At 36.6% G+C, this 20,711-nt stretch overlaps 1 protein-coding gene across 4 annotated transcripts in view; it reads left to right on the forward strand.

Moving 5' to 3' along the window:
- Positions 1 to 20,323, forward strand: part of LOC110373722 (uncharacterized) — a 190,206-nt gene extending 169,883 nt beyond the window's left edge. For 3 of the 4 annotated variants that reach the window (XM_021331066.3, XM_021331073.3, XM_021331080.3), the window contains 3 exons: positions 4,644 to 4,737; positions 17,763 to 17,922; positions 18,982 to 20,323. In XM_021331066.3, coding sequence (XP_021186741.1) covers positions 4,644 to 4,737; positions 17,763 to 17,922; positions 18,982 to 19,146 — 419 coding nt within the window. In that variant the 3' untranslated portion in view covers positions 19,147 to 20,323. Of the gene's footprint in view, positions 1 to 4,643; positions 4,738 to 13,241; positions 13,541 to 17,762; positions 17,923 to 18,981 lie in introns of those variants that run through there. The other variant, XM_021331089.2, reaches the window with a different exon arrangement.
- Positions 20,324 to 20,711: the final 388 nt, after the last annotated feature.

Genomic DNA, 20,711 nt, shown 5'->3' on the forward strand with positions numbered 1-20,711 from the left:
TGAGGTCTACAAAAAGCTAAAATCTGCAAAACGTGTAGTATATAGGTCCAAAAAGACAAATCACAAATAAACATAAAGGATTAAACTAGTTACATTCATAGGTGTTATTAATGTAGAACCAATATTTATTAAATTATAAGCATATTTCAAAAAGTGGGGCATCTATCCCGCCTTTACCCTAGATGCAAGAAGATTATTCAAAAGAAATATTGATTTGAGGAACTTTAAACGTTCATATTGTGTCTAAGCTACAAGTATATCCTAATACAAAAATCCATTACGCAAGTACATAAAACAATGCCATTATACAACCACAAATACCTCCCAGGATACCCGAAACGCTATAGGAGAATACCAGTTGAGAGTGCATTAACCCGACGAGTGCGATGCACTTGTTACACCTGATTCCATCGTTAGGTCTACATGTGGAACATTAAACCTTCGCATAGTATGGACAGAAACGTCAGCTGTGAGACATCCAAGGGTTAACGACTCTGAGGCAAAAATGCTGTCGCTTTACTTTTTTTTGGTAGCTATAGTAATTGGCTTTTTAATTGATTGGCTGGAATTTCATGTGTATTGTGTATTTTTTTGATAAAAAAGCTGGTGTCGGGGTGGTAAGAAGCTCTTTCATTAAGTTTGGCAACGTAAATATAAAAACGGATTTAAAATAAATGGTAGTGATGGTTTTCCTACCAGAACGACAACAAAAATATAAAGTAATACAACGCAGTTCTCAAAACTTAGGAAATCCCCCCATAAGTCAAATTTCGTCTTGTTTCGATGGTAGCGATAAATCTTTAAATTAGGGGAATCACCACTTATTATGAATAAGTACATGCACTTTAGTTCTACATTTCCAAGTAATATAATAAACTTGGAAGTGTAGTCAAGTCAACTTGAATCTTAAAATACCGATTAGATACTTAAGGTATGATCATTAAATGGATTATTGTAATAGAAAGAATGAAATAAAAAAGTAGGTATCGCTTCTTCCTTGTAGTATGCTAATGAAAACGTCTGACGAAGGGGCCAAAGAAGGGATGGTGCCAATTGATTATATAAATAGATAACTACATTAATGCAACAATTAATTGTTCTCGTATTGTTATGGTTCCAATGGTTAGTTGGTACCATCGATCAGATATGGCAACAAACTGACGGGCAGATGAATTCATTCGGAGAACTTACACAAGGTATTATCTCCGATGTTTCCGTTTCGCACAGTCAACATTCCGCAAAACATCATATCGCTTTCCAACTGCAGGGCCACATAAGATATAATTGACTGGAGTTTCTTTAGCCCCGACACGGTGTCTTTCCGAGTCTTGCAGCACAATGTCACTCTTGACACCGTATTTCGAGTTTCACAAGACTGTAACGTTATCAGAAACGCTGATTCCAGATTCAACCTTGGTTGGTACTGGTGTCGCAATCATGTTAGTTATGTTTTATATTAACAAGGAAAATGTTTTATATGAAGATGAAATTGCGTCACATGATGAAGTAGCTACAGTCCGACATTCGGTATTAATTAACCGCAATGGAAATTCTGAGTAGCTGCTCTTTTTATACACTTTTATTATATGATGCGCGAGTCTCATCAACCGCTACATCGCATCGGTTTTGCGGCTTTGCAAAAACCCTAGCTTGGTTTTTACCTTTTTGTTATGGTTTATACTAAAAATATAAGATGCCAGTTTTGAACTGTTTCAAGTAAAGTGTTGCTTTTGCTGTTATTTTATATAACTAGACATTGATCAACAGAGTTTTCAAATGCCTGTCCTATTGAACTCATACACATTAGCAGTTTCCACTCAAGGCAATGCAGATAGTTGCTATTCAAGGTATGCTGTTGACATTCAAACTTAATAGCTCCTGTGTACACTGGTCCAACATGGTCACCATTCGGGTCCACATTCCCAAGTTAGAGAAGTGATACAAAATGCTACTAACCAATCAAGTATGAAGTGTATAAAATTATTTATTGACAATTTATTTGATGTATATTAGGTATCTATTACACAAGAAAAAGTATAATAACCTGGATTGGTCTTCTGTTGAACTTTAACGGTTTCTAATGGATGCATTAGCGGTATTTCAAACGTTGTTTATAAAGTAATGGATACGTAAAACACAGAGCCATTAGTAACTGAATAGTTTAGCCCTGCAGTTTATCTACGTAAATAGCTGAGGAGGAAACTAGGTAGATTTGTAGCGCATTTTGTATCTATTTGAGGCATTTACCTGTTACTGGCTGGGTGATTACGTCATTATATAATGTTAACAGTATTATTCCCGTTTATTTGTAGTTGTTTATTTACATTTATGGATCCGTAGGTATGTGCCTTCACAGAACATCTATTTTCATCGGTTTACCAAACCATTAATGGCTAATTAATTTAGGTGTAAACTCTGCATATATCTTCAAACGCATTGAAATGATGGTTAAGTAACAAAGCCACAGCTCCCGTGTAAAATAGTCGTTTTCCTGGTATTGAGAAACGCAGTTTTCCTCTAACGGGTTTGCGTCAAAAAACCCAGTAGGTATCGGTCGGCTTACATTTTATTTACATTTCATAAAATAAGTCGTAAGGTTTTTTTTTATTTATATAGGTATTACAGCTAAGCAAGATACCTATATATTGAGTGTGTACTTGAGCCAAGCAACCCTTATTCTGAAAAATCGTGAAAATAATACCCAAAATAAGCACCTTTTGACTAAACCCATTTTTTTAATACCGGTCATTAACATATTGAGACATTGCGTTGTTAGGTACCTAATTTAAAATAATAAACAGTCATATAAGTGTACCTATTGTTGTCTGTGAACTCAAGGTAACAATGACTGCGACCAAATTCATGAATTCGATTAATTCATTTCGATACCCAGATTTGGGTAAAAAACCAACATTAGATTTTTTGATTATTGATTGTTTTTTTTTTTCTATTTAAAGTTTTCAAACTATCTTACCACACCTATTTTGTTAAAATGTAGGTTCATGAATATGCATTTAAAATAATTCGAGTAATAAAATCCAATTCGATACCGACTCGTATCAATTCAATAATTGACATCAAAACTCACGATATCGATTTGTATAGGTACGGTAAGTGTTAAGGATGCGGCACCGTTCAATTGGCGAAGTGGTACGCACACCCGTTAACCGGTACGATGTAGTTACGAGTTTATACTAACTGCGTTTAGATATCACACTCAAACTATCCAGACACTGGTCGAGTAGGTAGTCATGTAGGCTTAATAGAATACAAATGACTTAGGTATATGGACATCTGTCCGCAACATAAATTATAAAGACAAAGAAATGCCATAATATTTACGAAGAGATATTCTGTTTATCACATACTTAAGAGTCTTACTGCATGCCAGCTTACACCAAAGAACGTTTACATAATAACTCGTGTCTTTTACTAACAAATGGACGCTGATTTTGAAACATTCGTCTCCGATGTCAAAGCATACTCCTAGTATATTGCCGAAATGCAATAAGGAAAGGTGAAAAAGGTTATTCCTAAATCCATTTCCATCCATCCATTTATTTCATAGGTAATTTCCCTACCAAGTTAGCGTTGCTGTTCATTCTAACTTGAAACATTTACATAACCGGGTTTTGGTTGACAATGCTGTCAAAATTTTGGTCATTCTGGTTAATTTGGTGATGAATTCAGCCAAAGCGATACCAGGCGTCAAAATATAGGTACTGATATGATTACTACGACCATTCTAGCAGATTTTTTTTCACTGATCATTCGAACAAAATCGTTTATATCACAGCAATTCACTCGACTAGCGTGTAACTGGTTCCACTTATTAGTGAATGACATAACGTTATCCGATCTGCATTTAAGAGCCTGATATCTTTTTTAGTGCCATAACGATCGTGTGTGGTTTTGAATCACGTTTGAGAAGCGTGCAATTTTTTTTTGCTGTTGCTAAGTTGGCCAAAGTAACTAAGTCTTTCCGTTACTGTGTATGAGTATAATTATCTAAAATCCCTGGTATTATTCCGAAGGCTGCGCGTTCCTTGTGACGAATAACTTTATGGTTTTAGAACCATGTCGTCGGAATTTTTAGTAAATTACATACGGTTCTAATGTAAACTTAATGATGTTTTTCTTGTAGTCAACTAGCCATGACTGTTATTATACTCTCATAATAACTATTTATGTCACTGATATTAGAAGAAAACTATTTGGTCGACATGTTTTGTGTCATTATTCACCAAATTATCCCTAATTCACAAAAAGCAGTTACTAGAAGATTCCACAAAAACACCCAGATACCTACCTACCTGATAGTATGTATTTTAACTTCTATGTTGAGGATACAAAAAGTTTCGTTTGTGTCAATCAAGCTCATAATACAATAATTGTATTGATTAAACCCATTTAGTAGTTCACCCAACACTTATAAATCACTGACGAATCTCCATGATTTTAATCATCTATGACGTCACATCTAGAGAGAGGTCTCAGTTAGATCACCATTGAGCAACAACTCGCAAAAAGCACCTTTTTGCATACTATTAACACGTAATGATTACGGTTATTATTCTGAAATAGTGTTAATTGAATTTGGTGTTTATTGGTTTGGGATTAAAGTTCATTTTTGTTTGTTACAGATGCCCCGAATGATGCGAATTACATGATATGTGGCGTCGTGATCGCGATGGCCCTCGTTGGGCTCATTATAGTGCTGCTGGCACTTACAATAAAGTAAGTAGAAATAATGCATTTTACATTGAAATATTTAGGTTTTGTTATGGGTTTAATGGGTTATTAACGATGGCTTATGGAAGTTATTACTTCCAAGAATGCTTTTAAAAAAGAATTACCATAGAAAGTTCATGTGTTGTTCACCTTAAATAATGTTCGAAGTCTACAATATAGGTAGGGATTTAGTTATGAATAATAATTAGGTAAATTCAATAACTGCATAAACTTTCCCTGTTTTCATTAATGGTATAAAATGTAAACATACTAACTGCCTAAAACCTACATAAAGAAATGACTTAATTTCCATTCTGCATTACACATTATTACTACTAAGAATTCCAGTGTTTTGTTAACAATTATTTAAACATACCTTCTTGCTTTTGCCTAAATTTATCGTGCCTATTTACCTACTTAGGTATCCATTTTGATAAAAAACACCAAAATACTATCGATCTCCTTTTTTAAGCCTAAACATAAAAAATATTCTCAAAACTTTTACGTTTACGATAACTTCGCAGTCGTTAAATTAGAGATAAATTCAACGTAAAAAAAGATATTTATTTTCATTGGTAACTGTTCCTACTGATTGATATGAGCACTAAATCAAAGAGTATTGCCTATAATATCAAAGTGGTAGCCAAATTTCGCGTTATTATCCAATAATATTACTTCAATAAGCTTTCTATATGTATAAATAGAATAAAATGTTGTACGTTCTCATTTTTTCTAAGGATTGTTGAACTTGGCGGGAGTTTTACCGTTTGACCGTTAAAATTCGAGAATGATCTTTCTAGAACGGAATTAAATGCGCGAAATTTGTTCTAAAGTCATAGAAGAATACGTAGTGAGATTTCAAATAGTAATGCTTGTCTGGGTAAAAATAATGTTGTATAAGTTGTTTACGGGAATGAAAATCTTCTATCAAATACTGACGTCAGAACTGTAATGTTACAGTTTTATTGAGCTATTGCATTTGTTTGAGGAAATGTTTGACAAGATAAATGACCTGTTATCATATTTTATAGAAAATAATTCGGACATTCAAAATAGAAAGAAGTTTAACTGCAGGTGATAATCCTAGTTTGCGTCAATGTTCTAGTTACTGTAACCTTACCTACATTGCAATTGACTATTGGAGCATTACCTACTAATAAGCATATTTTTATAAGAATAGCTTTTGAATTCACGACAAACACTTAACGGGGGTTGGATTGAACTCGTGACCTCTCAATCACAAGTCAACGCCTTAGCCTATTGTGGCTGAATTTCAAAAGAATTTGTGTTAGAATAATAGCATACACCCGGAACGTATTGTACCAAGGTGTTCAATTCACTGGAGTTAGTAGCACTTTATAATTTAGTGTTTAAAATGAGGATAATGAACAGGTAAACTTACTGCGGATTCAATATCTAATCCATCCATCTCTCGTATCGGTTATCTGAATAAAATAAAACCTTTTTTTTAATCGACTTGATCACTGGAAATGTCAGCTTTACCAGAGGATGTAATAAATACAGCACACATGGAAGCATTCACACACACATCTACAGATGTCGTTCATGACAGCAAAAGTGGGCGTGGCCTGGGCACGTTTGCAAATACTTTAACTGCCATATGGCAGCTATTTTCGTTAGAAAGGAAGTGTCCCACATGCATATCCTGTGAAATAATCATGTTTTTGCATTATTCATCTTTAACATTCGAAAAACACATAAGGGTTGAATTTAGTTTCAGATTTAACCAGTTACGAAATATACCTCTCAGTGGAAGGTACGAAAATGTTAACACGAAAACCATTCTTACAAACAGAGAAATAAAAGACTGTTAATTAAAGTAATGGCTGATAAAAAGGTGAAGGAAAACATCTTGAGGAAACCTGGACTATATAGTCTGAAATCACCAACCCGCATTGAGCAAGCGTGGTGATTAATGCTCAATCCTTCTCCGTGTGAGAGGAGGCCTGTGCCCAGCAGTGGGACGATAAATAGGCTGTAACTAACTAACTAATTAAAGTACTTTCGACGTTTAAGTACCTACCTATAATCTAACTACTAATATGGTCAAAGTCCATGTTGCAATTGAATAGTTTTTTTTTGTAATTAGTTTATTAAAAAAATGTCATATTAGCAATCGTTTTGCTTGTAACAGATTTTTCAAACACTTGCCGTGTCGTAGGTATAATGTAGACAAGCTATTACATCTGCATAAAACAAATGACTCGATCAACTTATCTACACACGTGTGATTGTTTATAGGAAGTACGCAATATTTTATATAAGAAGACGTTCCTGCTATAAAGGTACGTTTTTAATACTAGCTGCCTACTGCAACTGCTGACCGCACGTGCCGCGACCGCATGAAATGGGTAACAGCTGCACTACTGATTTGTATGTATGTATTTACATAAAACCGTTTGGATCGAAACGGCGTTAGCAATAACAGTCGCCCTCAAATATCGACTAATTTCATGGTGTCACTGCAAGTGCGGTCGGCAGTTGCAGTCGGCAGCTAGCATCTAAAACGTACCTTAAGTGTGCAATTCATACGTAGCACTGCACATTTGGCAAATTGACAGAGTTTTGTGATTCTTCAGATTCCCAGTCAGTACTGTCATTTGGTGACGTTAACCGATTCGATGGTCCTTCTAGAATCGTAAAAGCGACAGACGTAATCGTATTTTTATTTAGTCTGTATGTATTTTGTAAGAAAATATAAGCATCTGAGACATTTCCTCCCTTTGCGCTTTAGTTAATTAGAACAGGAAGAAAAAGAATAATAGGAAAATAGGAGAAGTGTAACAAGTTAGTAAGTTATCATGAATTTGCATTGGTCTGTCAATGCATCCATGATTACATTGAACTGCAACGGTTTCTTGGCATCCTAAGGAACCTCTAAAGGCTTATAACAAATAAGAACACAAAACTCATAGTTTACTCCCGCTTATAATCACATTCCGTTATCGATAACTTACATAACATTTCTCACTATTCGCTTCAAATACCATGAAATGTATTCATTAACTGTTATGTCCATATTGAAATGTTTGAGTACAATATTACACAATATGCCGATGACGTGATTGACGTATGAATTATAATGGCGGCTTGCAGCGTTCACAATTCAAGACTAATCATAAACGTCAAGGCAATAGAATGGCAGAACATCTGTACCGGGTTACTTCAAGGATTTTACGAAATGAACCTCGTTTCGAGTACTTGCATCTACTTTTATCGTGACTAGGTTGTGTGAATCATCCTGTACTATGTTTGGGCTACCCATAAATCTTTCGATGTGTATACAAAATCTTCTTTAATCTGGCTTTAAATTTTTAAAACGTATTTTAGTTGGCTTTTTCGTGTTTTAGGTTTCGACGAAAATAATTTTACTAAATGTCTAAAGATCTGAGTACAATCGAGTCTATTATATTATGGTTCTAGCAGCTTATTAGCGTCGGTATATTTTATGTAAATTGTTGGGTTAACACAAGTTTAGAGGCGGTTAAGAGAATTACTCTGAATGTTCAGAATTAATCATTGGTGTTCTATAACTCAGTTTATCATTATTCACTTTGTATGGTAACTAAACAATACTTCTCATATTGGTTTGGTAAAAAAATGCTTCGCTTCCTCTTGCACAGTCAAAAATCAAGAAATATTATAATGGACATGGGTCGTTAACCTCCTAATTTTTGCATACTTACATAAAGATAGAAAACTTACTCCTTTAAATTATGTCAATAAAATATTTCACTGCAAATTGTTGATTTTCCAAACATCTACATATGATGAATTGCCCAGATTATTCATGTAAAACCAGTTTGGCATTCGCCTTCTGCAGCTTTGAATTAATATCATTGTAGGGACGATAAATTATTCCGAACACTGAGTAATACAATAGACTGAATGTCTACCTATTTCTGATTGACATCCAAATCCGGGTCCAATTATGTAATGTTTATGTGTCAGCGTTCCGAATAATTTTGTTTGGTGAAACCCAAACATTTGTTGTGAAAATATAAACTATCAAGTAGATGAGAATTTAGAATTCCAAACAAATCGTTCGTTTGTTTTTTCATATGTCCTAGACATGGGCAAGTCGCCGTCAAAGTTTTATCATTGTTTCTGAACGAATCAATAGCCGTGTTTAGTAAAATTTTGAGGGTAGTTATAAAATGAATAATAAATATTTACCCTCAACGGGCCATTTCTTTCCAAGACCCATTTCAATTCTGGTGGGTTTGCAGTTTGAGCTGATAGGTTATCAACTGTAGAAGTCTGTATCTTTTTTAATTCTTTGTTTTTTTTTGACTTTTATTTCTTCGACTGGCATCCTACTTGCCTCCAGTGTTTAATTGTTATTTGTGTATATTTATACTATTTCAAAATGATTGTTTTAAGTGTTGTTTTAAAACGTGCTTTCAAAAAACTGTTTCGAAAAATGTAAGTACTTACCTTAATTTTTTATCTTAGTAAGTGCACTATAGTCAATTCGAAATCTAATATTCGGTAGTTTTAGTAAGCCAAATTTATCAGTGTTTATCTATTTCAATCTCATTAAGTAGTTCTCCATAAGATTTTCTAAAGGCAATTAATAAAAACCCTTAACGGGCGGATGTTTTAACATCATTAAGGAAGGTTCAATTCTGCCCTTGCTTATAACAAGTATACGGCCAGTTGCTTAAGCTATGAGTACCTTGGGATATAATGTGACTACGGAGCTATTTTTAAATCTGGAGTTGAGTAAAAAGGTTTTTCTACTGTGTAGGTACAAGTAAATCGATGGCACTAATGATAGACTACCACTTGACGTTGGTTCTCCCTTTCTGTTTAACTTTTTGCGGCTATATAGCGATATCTCTTGCCAACCATACATTATAATCTGAACATTACTTTCAATAGTCATTGCCAAATAGTTGCTTTGTTGGAACAAAATACCTTCGCTTCTTAGTATTCCAAGTAACACTTACATGTCAAACTAGCAAATAAGTAGGTGCTAAGTTATTGCTTTAAAAATTCGCGTAGTTCTAACGTGAAAAGAAAACTCATATCACGAGTCCTTTGCTTATCCTGCAGTTTCAAAAATTTTCCGAATTTGCCTAGTTTAGCTAGGCATTAAGTCGTGAACCGGACATATTAATTCCGAACAAGGAAATAATTATCGTTTATTAGATTCTTGTCCAAGCAAAGTCAATGTCACGTTTCACCAGTACATACCTACATGTACCTACCCACAATACAAGTACTCTTCAAATAGGGCATACTGAATAAAACCAGATATTGTGAAACTGGTTTCATCCAGTTACGGTTCTTCACACTTTGCCGATTCCAACGTGAGTGAGCCAGGATCAATAGTGGGTATAGTCAATGAGAATATCGACCGGTGGCGGCCTTTTGAAAGCCTTGGCGAGATATTAATCGGAATAAAATATGGCTACTTTATTATTTTCACCTTCAGTGTTATATCTGTAGCTTTGATTATGACGGCTTAATGACTTATTCAATGTTCTTATCTGACATAATATGATGCATTTTAATAAAAGTATCGTTCATGGTTTTACATTTCGAGTGAATTGGTTATATCACTAGGTATGTTTAATTTTGTTTAATGTCTGCTTTGTGAATACTGGGTACATATAGCCAATTGGCTGGCACCAGATGTTCCTAGTAATCGTTAGTTTTTAATAAGCCACGTCCTTTGTTAATTGTTATTTCCGCGTAGGGATCTGCAACGCTAATTAATCCCGCAGTCGGGTAATTGCGAGTTTTTTAAATTGTTTTGCACATGTTTTTGATTATGTCACTTTATGTCACGTTGTTTTTTCTAGAAACTGGGATCAGGGCATCATTGTTGCCGTGTGAAAGTTTACGTTGATTGTTCTCATTTAGTTAAACTGTGTGTATATTTGTATATTTATAAGAACCTAAGATATCAAAACATTATATACGTATGAAGTCACCTTTTGAAGTTATGAAGCGTAGACGAAAATGCTATGAATGCAAATAAACATTTCAACAATTCTGGATTCCCGTTAAAAAATTAAAATATGTAATAATATAAAAAGCCTAACAGAACTATTTCAAGGCGTTGCTCAGTTGAATTATGATAATATTTATATAACACGCATGCATAATGGTGTTTATTATTAGAAAATTTGCAATTTAACGCATAAAGAACCCCAAGGTTTGGTATCAACGTTAGACTGGACGTTTGCCAAATTTCACCAGCCCGTCTGGACACTACAATGATCTCTGTTTATTTTTGTTAACCGTACCGTTTTAAAATCGCAAATCACAGCGGTCAAATCGCAGTTTGAGTTAAAAGAATTTTCCCATCACTCAGATGGGAGATTCAATTTTATTCGGCAATATATCGGTGAAGTTTATATCCGCAAATAGTTTTGAACCAATCTTTTTCCACAAATTGCTTACGATCAGCTAACAGTTTTGCTTAGAATAGAAAAGATTGCGGTTTTAGAGAATTTGAGCGATAATAAACTTGCGATAATTGTTTTGGTGTAGTGTGCATTTGACTCCTTCAACCTTCAGTTACCCAGAATTTGATTCGTTTACGAAACGTCTAGAGTGCTTCTAAAATGCTAAATTCCTTACATTCCTGTGTTTTATTGTAGTAACGAGCATTCCTATTCCTAGAAGTCGTGGTGGCCTAGTGGGTAAAGAAAGGACCAACCTCTCAAGTATGAGGGCGCGGGTTCGATCCCAGGTCAGGCAAGAACCAATGCAACTTTTCTAAGTTTGTATGTACTTTCTAAGTATATCTTAGACACCATTGGCTGTGTTTCGGATGGCACGTAAAACTGTAGGTCCCGGCTGTCATTGAACATCCTTGGCAGTCGTTACGGGTAGTCAGAAGCCAGTAAGTCTGACACCAGTCTAATCAAAGGGTATCGGGTTGCCCGGGCAACTGGGTTGAGGAGGTCAGATAGGCAGTCGCTTCTTGTAAAGCACTGGTACTCAGCTGAATCCGGTTAGACTGGAAGCCGACCCCAACATGATTGGGAAAAGGCTCGGAGGATGAGGATGATGAACGAGCATTCCTATTGGTCTGGGTTACTTCTGGAATAGGTACTTTTTAATTGTTCTCACTTTTAAAACGATCCTGCTTCCATATTTTGTATTTTTGATTATTGAATCCAGTTATTTGTCAACTGTGATTTTTACAATAAGAAGGTACATTATTGGTACTATTGTGCATAGAGGATTCCCACTAAGTGTAACCTCTGCAGTACCATTGAATATAACAATTCTGATGTAGCCGCGCCAGTAACAACGAGGTCAGCTATTGTCACCATCTACCATGGCTAACTTGTCAGGGCATGGCGTTCCCACGACGAGGACATCAATGCATGGGTTGATGGTGTATTACCAATTCAAACATACTTGGTTTGCTATCAATTATTGCCATTGGCTGTGGCCTTGCATGACTTCCTTAATTACAATTATGTAATGTGGTTAAGTGTTGGTATGATATAATTTAATGCTCTGTTTCTTGTCCGTATGTCTAGTAGTATTTGCGTTCTTTGCTGGTAAACCTGCGGGTATCCAGCATGTAATTTATAATTAGATTACAGTATCGCCATCTTATCAGTCTATGCTATTTTAGTGGTTGACCATCATGTCAAAAAAAGTAAGCTTATCTAATCGTACATAACAATACTATTAGTCTAGCAATAACATTATCTCCCTGCTTTGCATAACAGAAAGCTGTGTAAGCTCTGACGTCAATGTGTGATCGAACACTCTCTAATGGTTCGATGTGTCCTCTTCATTTCTCTGTGTTTCTAACGTTTCATAACGTTGACAATTTACACTTGAATATGATTCAAAATGCCGTCAAAATCAAAATGTACTTAATGTCTTTGTAAATCTTTAACTAACCAAACAAACAAATTCTATGTAAAGCGATGTAAAAAATTCAGTGGTGTTACATATAAACAATTCTTGTTCGATTGTCTCCTACAGGCCACGCTATTTGTTATGTATGAATGCAATACACGGGGGCCGACATCCGTTGACGTCCAACTGTTTTCAGTTAAGCCACGACGAGCATATAACAAAGCCGTCTTTGAACAGATCATTTGAATTTGAAAGACGCGTTTGACTGAAGAAAATAATGTGCTAATTTGCTATCCTTATCAAGTTCTTGTACTCCAATGTTGTGTTCAAGTGTGTGTCCAATGTTATTGGTGTATGCAAATGACGGGATAATGGATCGCTCACGTCTGGGACTTGGCCGTTGTTCGCATTGTAAATGTGGAGTTTCCTGAATATGGAAATAGGTGGAAATGAATGCAAATTACGGTAACGCGACGGACTATTACGAAGGGCTTTCGCAGTGCGGGGTCGGTCCCCATAACATCGCAATAAGGTAACGGGAGAGGTGCGTGTTCAGTCGCCACCCACCGCTGCGCGAGGCGTGGTGGCCGGCGCCACGAACGCCGCTCAGCCAGTCAAATAGTCACCGTCGCGTCGGCACGGCCGTGTGTATTGAAAACTCGCACCGGCTGCCTGCCGGAGTGCGCCAAAACACTCGTTCGCGCGGCTCACGTTGGCGATTTGCCTCAACTGTCCTTACTCACAAGTCTCCTTATAACCTGTGTCTGTAAAGTGTCTGTGCACGCGCTTCGATGCTCTTCTCTCCTATCGCCGTCGAGGCGATGAAGTGCAAAGAGGAAAACTGCGAAGTCGGCGTGGTGCTAGAACACAACTCCTTGATCGTGTTGTCCGTTGACAAGACCATCGTCTGCCTATGCGGAAGGGATAGGAACAATCCCTTCGAGCGCGGGTAATTCTCATCGTTCTGCATTCTGGTACGACGCTAACTGAATACCTCGACTAATCTCCTGAGTACTAACAACTGGTAACATCACACAATGGTTGCACAATGGCAGTGACAACACCAGATTGTTACATTACCACCAGAGAACCCGTTGAATTCCTAGTTATGCTACAATACTGCAGACGTTTTCATACAGAATGAGGTTATAATTTTATGTATTGCCACGAAAACATACTTTTCTTCTTAAATAAAAACCTGTTTAGTCTTATTTCTTATGCTTGAAGGTTAATGTCTTCAATATGGTCAAGGCGAATTCCTTGCAATTGGTCGTACACCGGTCTATATGTGAATGTTCTTAAAAGAACGGACACTTAAAATAACTGAACATTTTAATTTTGTGCCGTTCTGAAGTTTCCGTGTTCAGTGATTGGTCACTTTATTCGACGTACACCATTCTATTCAGAATCCAACAATTCTGTTGAATGAGTCAGAATGTTGCTACCGTTGACTGACAAAAACCTGATAGTGGAGCTATATCTACTATGTACAGTAAAAATAGTATGATGACCGAAAGGAACGTACAAGGTCGTGGCCAGTCGTACAATGGCTTCTGACGAATAATGCTTGAAAGAACCAAATAACTTAAGGCACATTAATATTCATGCTGCATAATTGAATAGTTCAGCAGACATTCTGAAACATTTTTACTACAATTTCAAGTCCGTTACTATTGTAATTCCTCTCAATATAGGTTTGATAGATAATTCAATGATTTATGACTGTCCGCTAGAAGGGAAGTAGTTGCCGGGGCATGCGGAAGCGAATGACAGGTAGATAAAACGGAACTCATAAATAGTGTACGTAGAAAACTAATTAGTATACATACTACGTCGTAACAAAAAAGGTTAAACAGAGCGGAGGTTGATCATGATAGCCTTCTATCTATATCGGTAACATGTTAACCTACACTGATAGGCCAGGTGCAAGTGTGCAGGTGTAACGACTTTCTTCAAATATCAGAGTAACCTGTATGGCGACCCATCCGTAAACACAGACGTGCACGCTGTAAACAAAACTCTGCCAAGAAATGCATCCAAGATCAGACAATGATTACCTGCGTACCTACATCAAGGCTAGATTGGCCGCGAATAAAGATTAGTAGTAGGTACGTTAATTTGAAGATAGGAAAGAAAGTTTCGAAAGTTTAATACAATCGATTAGTGACAGATAAGTAGATGCGGTCTGTTGTGATGAATGAAATTTGAATACAATCAAATTTCGATACAGCTTTCAATTTGAAATTGTTCATGAATGAATGTGGTCTAATTTGTCTATAGTTTATTCCGTTGTTTGTTATAGGAGACTTATTAAAAATTTACCCCTGTTGACTCCCATCATATGGCTTGACGTCAATGGTAACAAACGAACATCACTAATAACCATTTATTAATACACATTGAATGGCTTTTATTATTTTGTCTTCCAGTAACTTCAATGGGAGTCATGAAGGGGCTGTTGTACCTAATTGCTTGATTGAAAAGAAAAACAATGAGTCCAAAAGGCATATCTCAATAAAAACAAAAAATTACGTGTTACAAACTGTAAAAATATACTAGAAGCTACGGCAACTGCTGTTTATACATATTGTTTCAAATTAAATAATAAGCGATAATAGATAGCCTTTGATTGACGCACTAAGAGGTCAGAAAAAATCTTTGGTTACTAAGTAGCACTCCATAGTTACACATTCGTAAACATCGTGGATGATACAAAAGCCTCCGATTGACGCAAGAAGAGGTCAAGAAAAATATTTGGTAACTAACTATGATGCCATACTGAACCACATATAAACAGCGTGCTTGATATTTGATAAAACGGTTACAGACAAGAGAAACTGTTGACAACTGGAACGTTCTGGCCAAAGCCATCACTCATCGATTGATTAAACTCAATGCCTTCATGTCGATGTTCTGTCATTGCACCAATGTTTTATAAATTACACATCGGTCATATGAATATGAAAACATCATTTAAAACTCGGACGAAGTTCTGGAGTTTTGAATTCTCTCATAACAGGACTGATAGGTTGGTTTGATACTGAGGTCTTTGTAAAATTGTAGGAGTATCTTTCCTCAAAATCCTTACCGGGACTAATGACCTTACACAACAGTGAGTCAAATAAGTAGGAGTACCTCCTTAATTCACTGAACTGATATACCTAATAGTATGTATATAACATCTGTTATTGAAGTTATGACACAAAACTTATCTTAATGACCTCACTACGCATCCCTCGAATTTCTGCTCTGACTAATTGATAACGAAATATGACATAGCATTCGAGTACACAAAACAGTGATTTGTTACATCGTAAATGTTATTATTTACGTTTCAATGTCAAACAATCATGCACCGTACGCACGACCATATAAATCTCTAAGTTTAATACAATGCAAGTCTTTGTCAGTTGCGATAAACAGAAAACTTGGGTTCATTAATATGCAAGTGATTATACTAGGACTGATTATATATTCATAATATTTATTACAGCTGGTAGAAAAAGCAATCGTTGCATCGATATTTGTTTATATTTTAGTTATACCTTTCAAAGCAATGCAAGTATTTATAGTTTCCAAAATGTTATGGTACATCTGCACGACATTGAAATCGATTTTTGTGTCATGATAGGTAGTGATCATTCTGTCCATAACAGTATTATGCATGGGTGGCTAGCAACAGATGTTTTCGGATCTTGAAATACAATCTTCTCGTCTATCCAAATGATTCGATTGTATCGCAAAATAATCTTCGTCTTTTGTTCTTCGCACGAACTGGTAGTTTTTTTTCTGTTTATAACAATATCCTCTAGACGTATCTCAAGGGTAACGACTCATAATGGCTCACTACCTGTGTTTTTTACCCCGCCAGGCACTATTCGAGTCAAAGGCCCGGAGCTTTGCTTAAGTTAGTCGTTGCTAAGGGCATTGCACCTTTGCGCTCTCCCTTGCCCTGCAGCCCTACTTTAACTTTTGGAGTCGAAAGCTTTTAACTCGAGCCTCCCTTACCGTCCTGTGAATGTAAGTGCTGGTCGGAAAGAGATGCAACGTCAGCGTTTAGTGCGTCTACTTTATCCATAAACCCAGCTGTGCGTAAAGTATTAGCTATACTTTACTATACATATTATATTGTGGACTTTGAACTCGTTTAATGGTGAAATGCAGAACTCCCTCTGATTTATTATTATCTCTGGGATCGATACGAGCACGTTTGATTACTTTTATATCTAAAGCTGTTTTAATGAGGGCGTGTTCAGTGTTTACTTACTTCTTGTATTATCAGTAACAAGCCAGCTAGAATCTAACAGTACTATAACTGTTTAGTGCGTGATCTTGTTTTATGTAGTACTATTAATTCCTGAAATGATGCATTGTAACATCCGCATGAAACAGTTCTTCGTTATTAAAATGCTCCTTTATGTATTTGAATCAGGTCCAGAAGCACGCAAGAATAACTGGTGTCACAAAATATATTAAATCAACAGGTTTTTCACTCACAGCCGTCACACGTTATAAAATAATTTTACCATTAAAATTCTGAATAGATAAATTTTATAATAATATGTTGGTTAATCGGGACAAACCAACGGTCGGGCCTTCTGGTGCGTCATGAGCACTACGATACGATAGCGTCGGGCGCCGCCACGCCACCATTCGTAGTTTTTCGCGGAAAACGGTCATATCGTCAACCGGCCCCCCCTGCCCGCGCAGACGCCGCGTCATATGCGCGTCTATAAAATCCATGCGCGCCCCTCTACTTCAACTCAGACGCATGGAGTACTCCGTAGAGGTCGTTTGGCACGAGCGAGCGCTTTGCTAGGCACCTGCCGGCCACTCTTCACGATATAATTCTAGTCACCAACCGCGCAGCTGAAGCTCGCGTAACGCGGTCTCCCGCGCGTTCCTACGAACAGTGATATGTGCAATAGCCTAATTACAACAAAATAATTGTGATAATTTATTTAAATTAGTTTTTAGTTTCACGCGTCAATTAGACCGCGATACGGCTGTGAGTTGAGTGAAAACTGTGAAATTGAAATGTTGTGACTGTCTGACTGGAACTTGTTACCTGTGATCCAACCCAGTGTGATCAGTTATTCTTGCGTCGAAGGACCGTTTGCAACAATGGTTGGAAACAACGGTACTATGATGGCGATTCGCATCGTCCACAGCAAGCTGCGCAAGCGAGAGGAGCATTCGGCTTCGGTGCACCCAGCTGAAGTTCTCCAGGCTGCACCTGCGACTCAGCCGGAGCCGCTCGCCTTCCGCCAGCAGCCGCTGTGGCAGTTCCCGCCGCCGCTGCCCCCGCCTTACGTCTATCCTCACGATCAGGTATGTACCCGCAACACTTCAATACAAACAACAACAATTCCAAACTTTAATGCCAACTAACTATTTCAAGCATCAAAACCAGTTCCAGTCGTTATACTTGACCCCAATACTGTTTAACGAGCTTCAATGTCCAGCTGCAATGCATTCCAATTTATTCGTAAATCCTCGTTCGCCTCGATAACAAACAAACAATATTGAAAGTTGCACGTTGGGAAAGAAACGTTACATTATAATTCGAAAGAAATCGTGACTGGTTCGACCCTCCCCGCCACTGAAAGAGAGAGAGTTGGTGGAACACGTAGACACGATATCTAAGTGCGAAATAAATTTAAATGTCGGGACACGCTCGTTGAATAGAAAGCTGCACAAGGCGAGCATGTCGTAACGCTCCGACCTTCTTTCTTGCCGTCTGACGAACAAAAGAGGCTAATGCAAACGTCTGTGTAAATTTTTAACTTGTTAAAACACTGACCCCAATATCACGCTCTGATAACCGTTTCCCGAGGCGAGGCTTACCTGCGAAACGGCCCATTGATTTGTTATATCGAATCGTACACTATGTTTGTACAACGTCTGCATGACCACATATCAAGACGGCTCACCAGGAAGTAGATAATGCTAATGTGTCTTTGAATAGCGTATTCAAGGCTTGCCTCATTCTCGTTTGGCCTCAACATTACTTCTGCCTTGCAATATTAGCTTCCTAGTCAAGTTGCAGAGCTTATTTCCAACTTAACAAACTTGAACTTTACTTATATTCTACTTCCAAATACAACAACAAAAGGTCTTTACAATCATCTGGACAAAAAATGTTACCTCCAGAACATAATAGCACAAGCTTCTTTTATTTCCTCGCCTGACAACGGTTTAAAAATAACTCCAGAATAGTATTGTGTAACGTCTAAAGTTATTTTACGCGGGGCGAAATAAATGTGGTGAATGCATTGGGGTCGATAACGGGATTGAAATCTGGCAAAGATTCTCAGGGTCAAAAACCTACCTGTGCGTGTCTTGAATGTGGCGTAACAAGACTAAATATTGTTTTTCTTTTGTTTATAGGACAATCTAATGCAGCCGCACGGCAACGAGCGTGCGAGTTTCCGCAGTCTTCGCAAGAACATCGGTGGTCGTTGGAAGCGACTAGTGAAAAAGAAGCCTGAACAGGAAGTTTACACGATCCCGCCTGAGCTCAAGCCACAGCTCAAACAAATATACGTGTACTAAATACACGGACTAGTAATTATAGCTGAAGCAGGATACTTCGCTGCGTTGATCTAAAGGCGATGATATCAACCTCAACTCGACGGTTGTAAAACATCAACTTATATCATTACTCGAATATCAAAATTGTAAACCTGCACGGCTCGACAGCCACTGTTTCTGAACATATCCTTTTCGACCAATTAATTCTAATGACCAATGTAACTAAAATATTTTTCTTTTCATTCACCACTTCATTGTGATTTAAAGCCTAGAAATTGTATTATTAAGTATTAGAATTTGATGTTTGTGACTTGTGAGTGTTGTTCCGTTGCAGATCGTATGAGAGTGATAGTCAAATGAATTTAGTTTAATTAATTTAAAGCTATGAATGTGAATTAGGAAGATGCGGTCGCGCATACTAGTGACGAAAATCCAATAATTATGAATAAACAATTATGATGCCTTGTTAAATGTAATTTTTGACTAATTAGGGCATTTCGTAGTTCATTAACTTATTGTAGACATGATCGTATTCGTAAGTGAACTCCGATCAAAATACTTTATGAACTTATACATACTGTATGTATATTGTGTGAAAGCTGAGGTTTGAAACATCTTATTGTTTGATGCAGTATTTTTAGATCATTCATTTTGTGTTGCGAGTGAGACTGAATAATGGTACAATTTTAAGTGTAACGTGACATTGAAATTTCGAATAAAATACAAATATTTTCTGATATTATTGACTATAAGTATCAAATATCAAACAATATCACGATGGAATATCAAATGACCTAGTTGTTGAATGTTGAGTTGCTCGAATTGCTTTTGTAGTATAATTATTCAGATTTTCGCCCGGTCCTTACTGTGATATAATTAAAATGAAGGAATAAAGAAATTATTGACAGAAAGATGTAGTTTTAACTTGATTGCCTTAATACCTTGTCAATTAAAGTCTAGCAAGGGCCGACGGTCGAGAATTTTGATAGCTCATATTGAGCCTGATATTTTGATGAAGTAAGCTGATAGATAATAGGTAGAATTGAGCCATGAATATATTTTCTTTCATTGAATTAACTGTTGCTGTAGAAAAAACCATGTTATAACTGTAATTTTAACATCGTGAGAAGTTTTTGTTTTGAAAAAAATGTAATCTTTCGTTGAAATATTGGAAAATAAATTCCATCATTATACTGAATTTTTGTTTCCTTATTTACCTTATTATTTATACCTAATGACCAAACATGCTATGATAAAAAGACTGCTGCTAAAAGCTTGTTTACAAAATTGCAACATGCCTCTTAAGAATTTAGGTTATGTTCCTTCTACTACACACTACCTACTGTTTTCCTTGGTACTAAACAAACAAATACAATAGGTATTACATAAGGTGACTAACCGCACAAAATATGTATCTTCCGTTACAAAAGAAATGGATTTGTTTTGATTTATAACAACAGTAGAAAATGATAAAGTAAAATATATAATTTTAGGTTAGGTTTACAGCGCCATCTACCAACAATATATAGAACTATTTGATACAAATAAAACCCTGAAAACAATGTACTGTACAGTCGTTTCGTGCG

Source organism: Helicoverpa armigera, chromosome 12 (assembly GCF_030705265.1).
Source record: "Helicoverpa armigera isolate CAAS_96S chromosome 12, ASM3070526v1, whole genome shotgun sequence".
NCBI classification, from domain to species: domain Eukaryota; kingdom Metazoa; phylum Arthropoda; class Insecta; order Lepidoptera; family Noctuidae; genus Helicoverpa; species Helicoverpa armigera.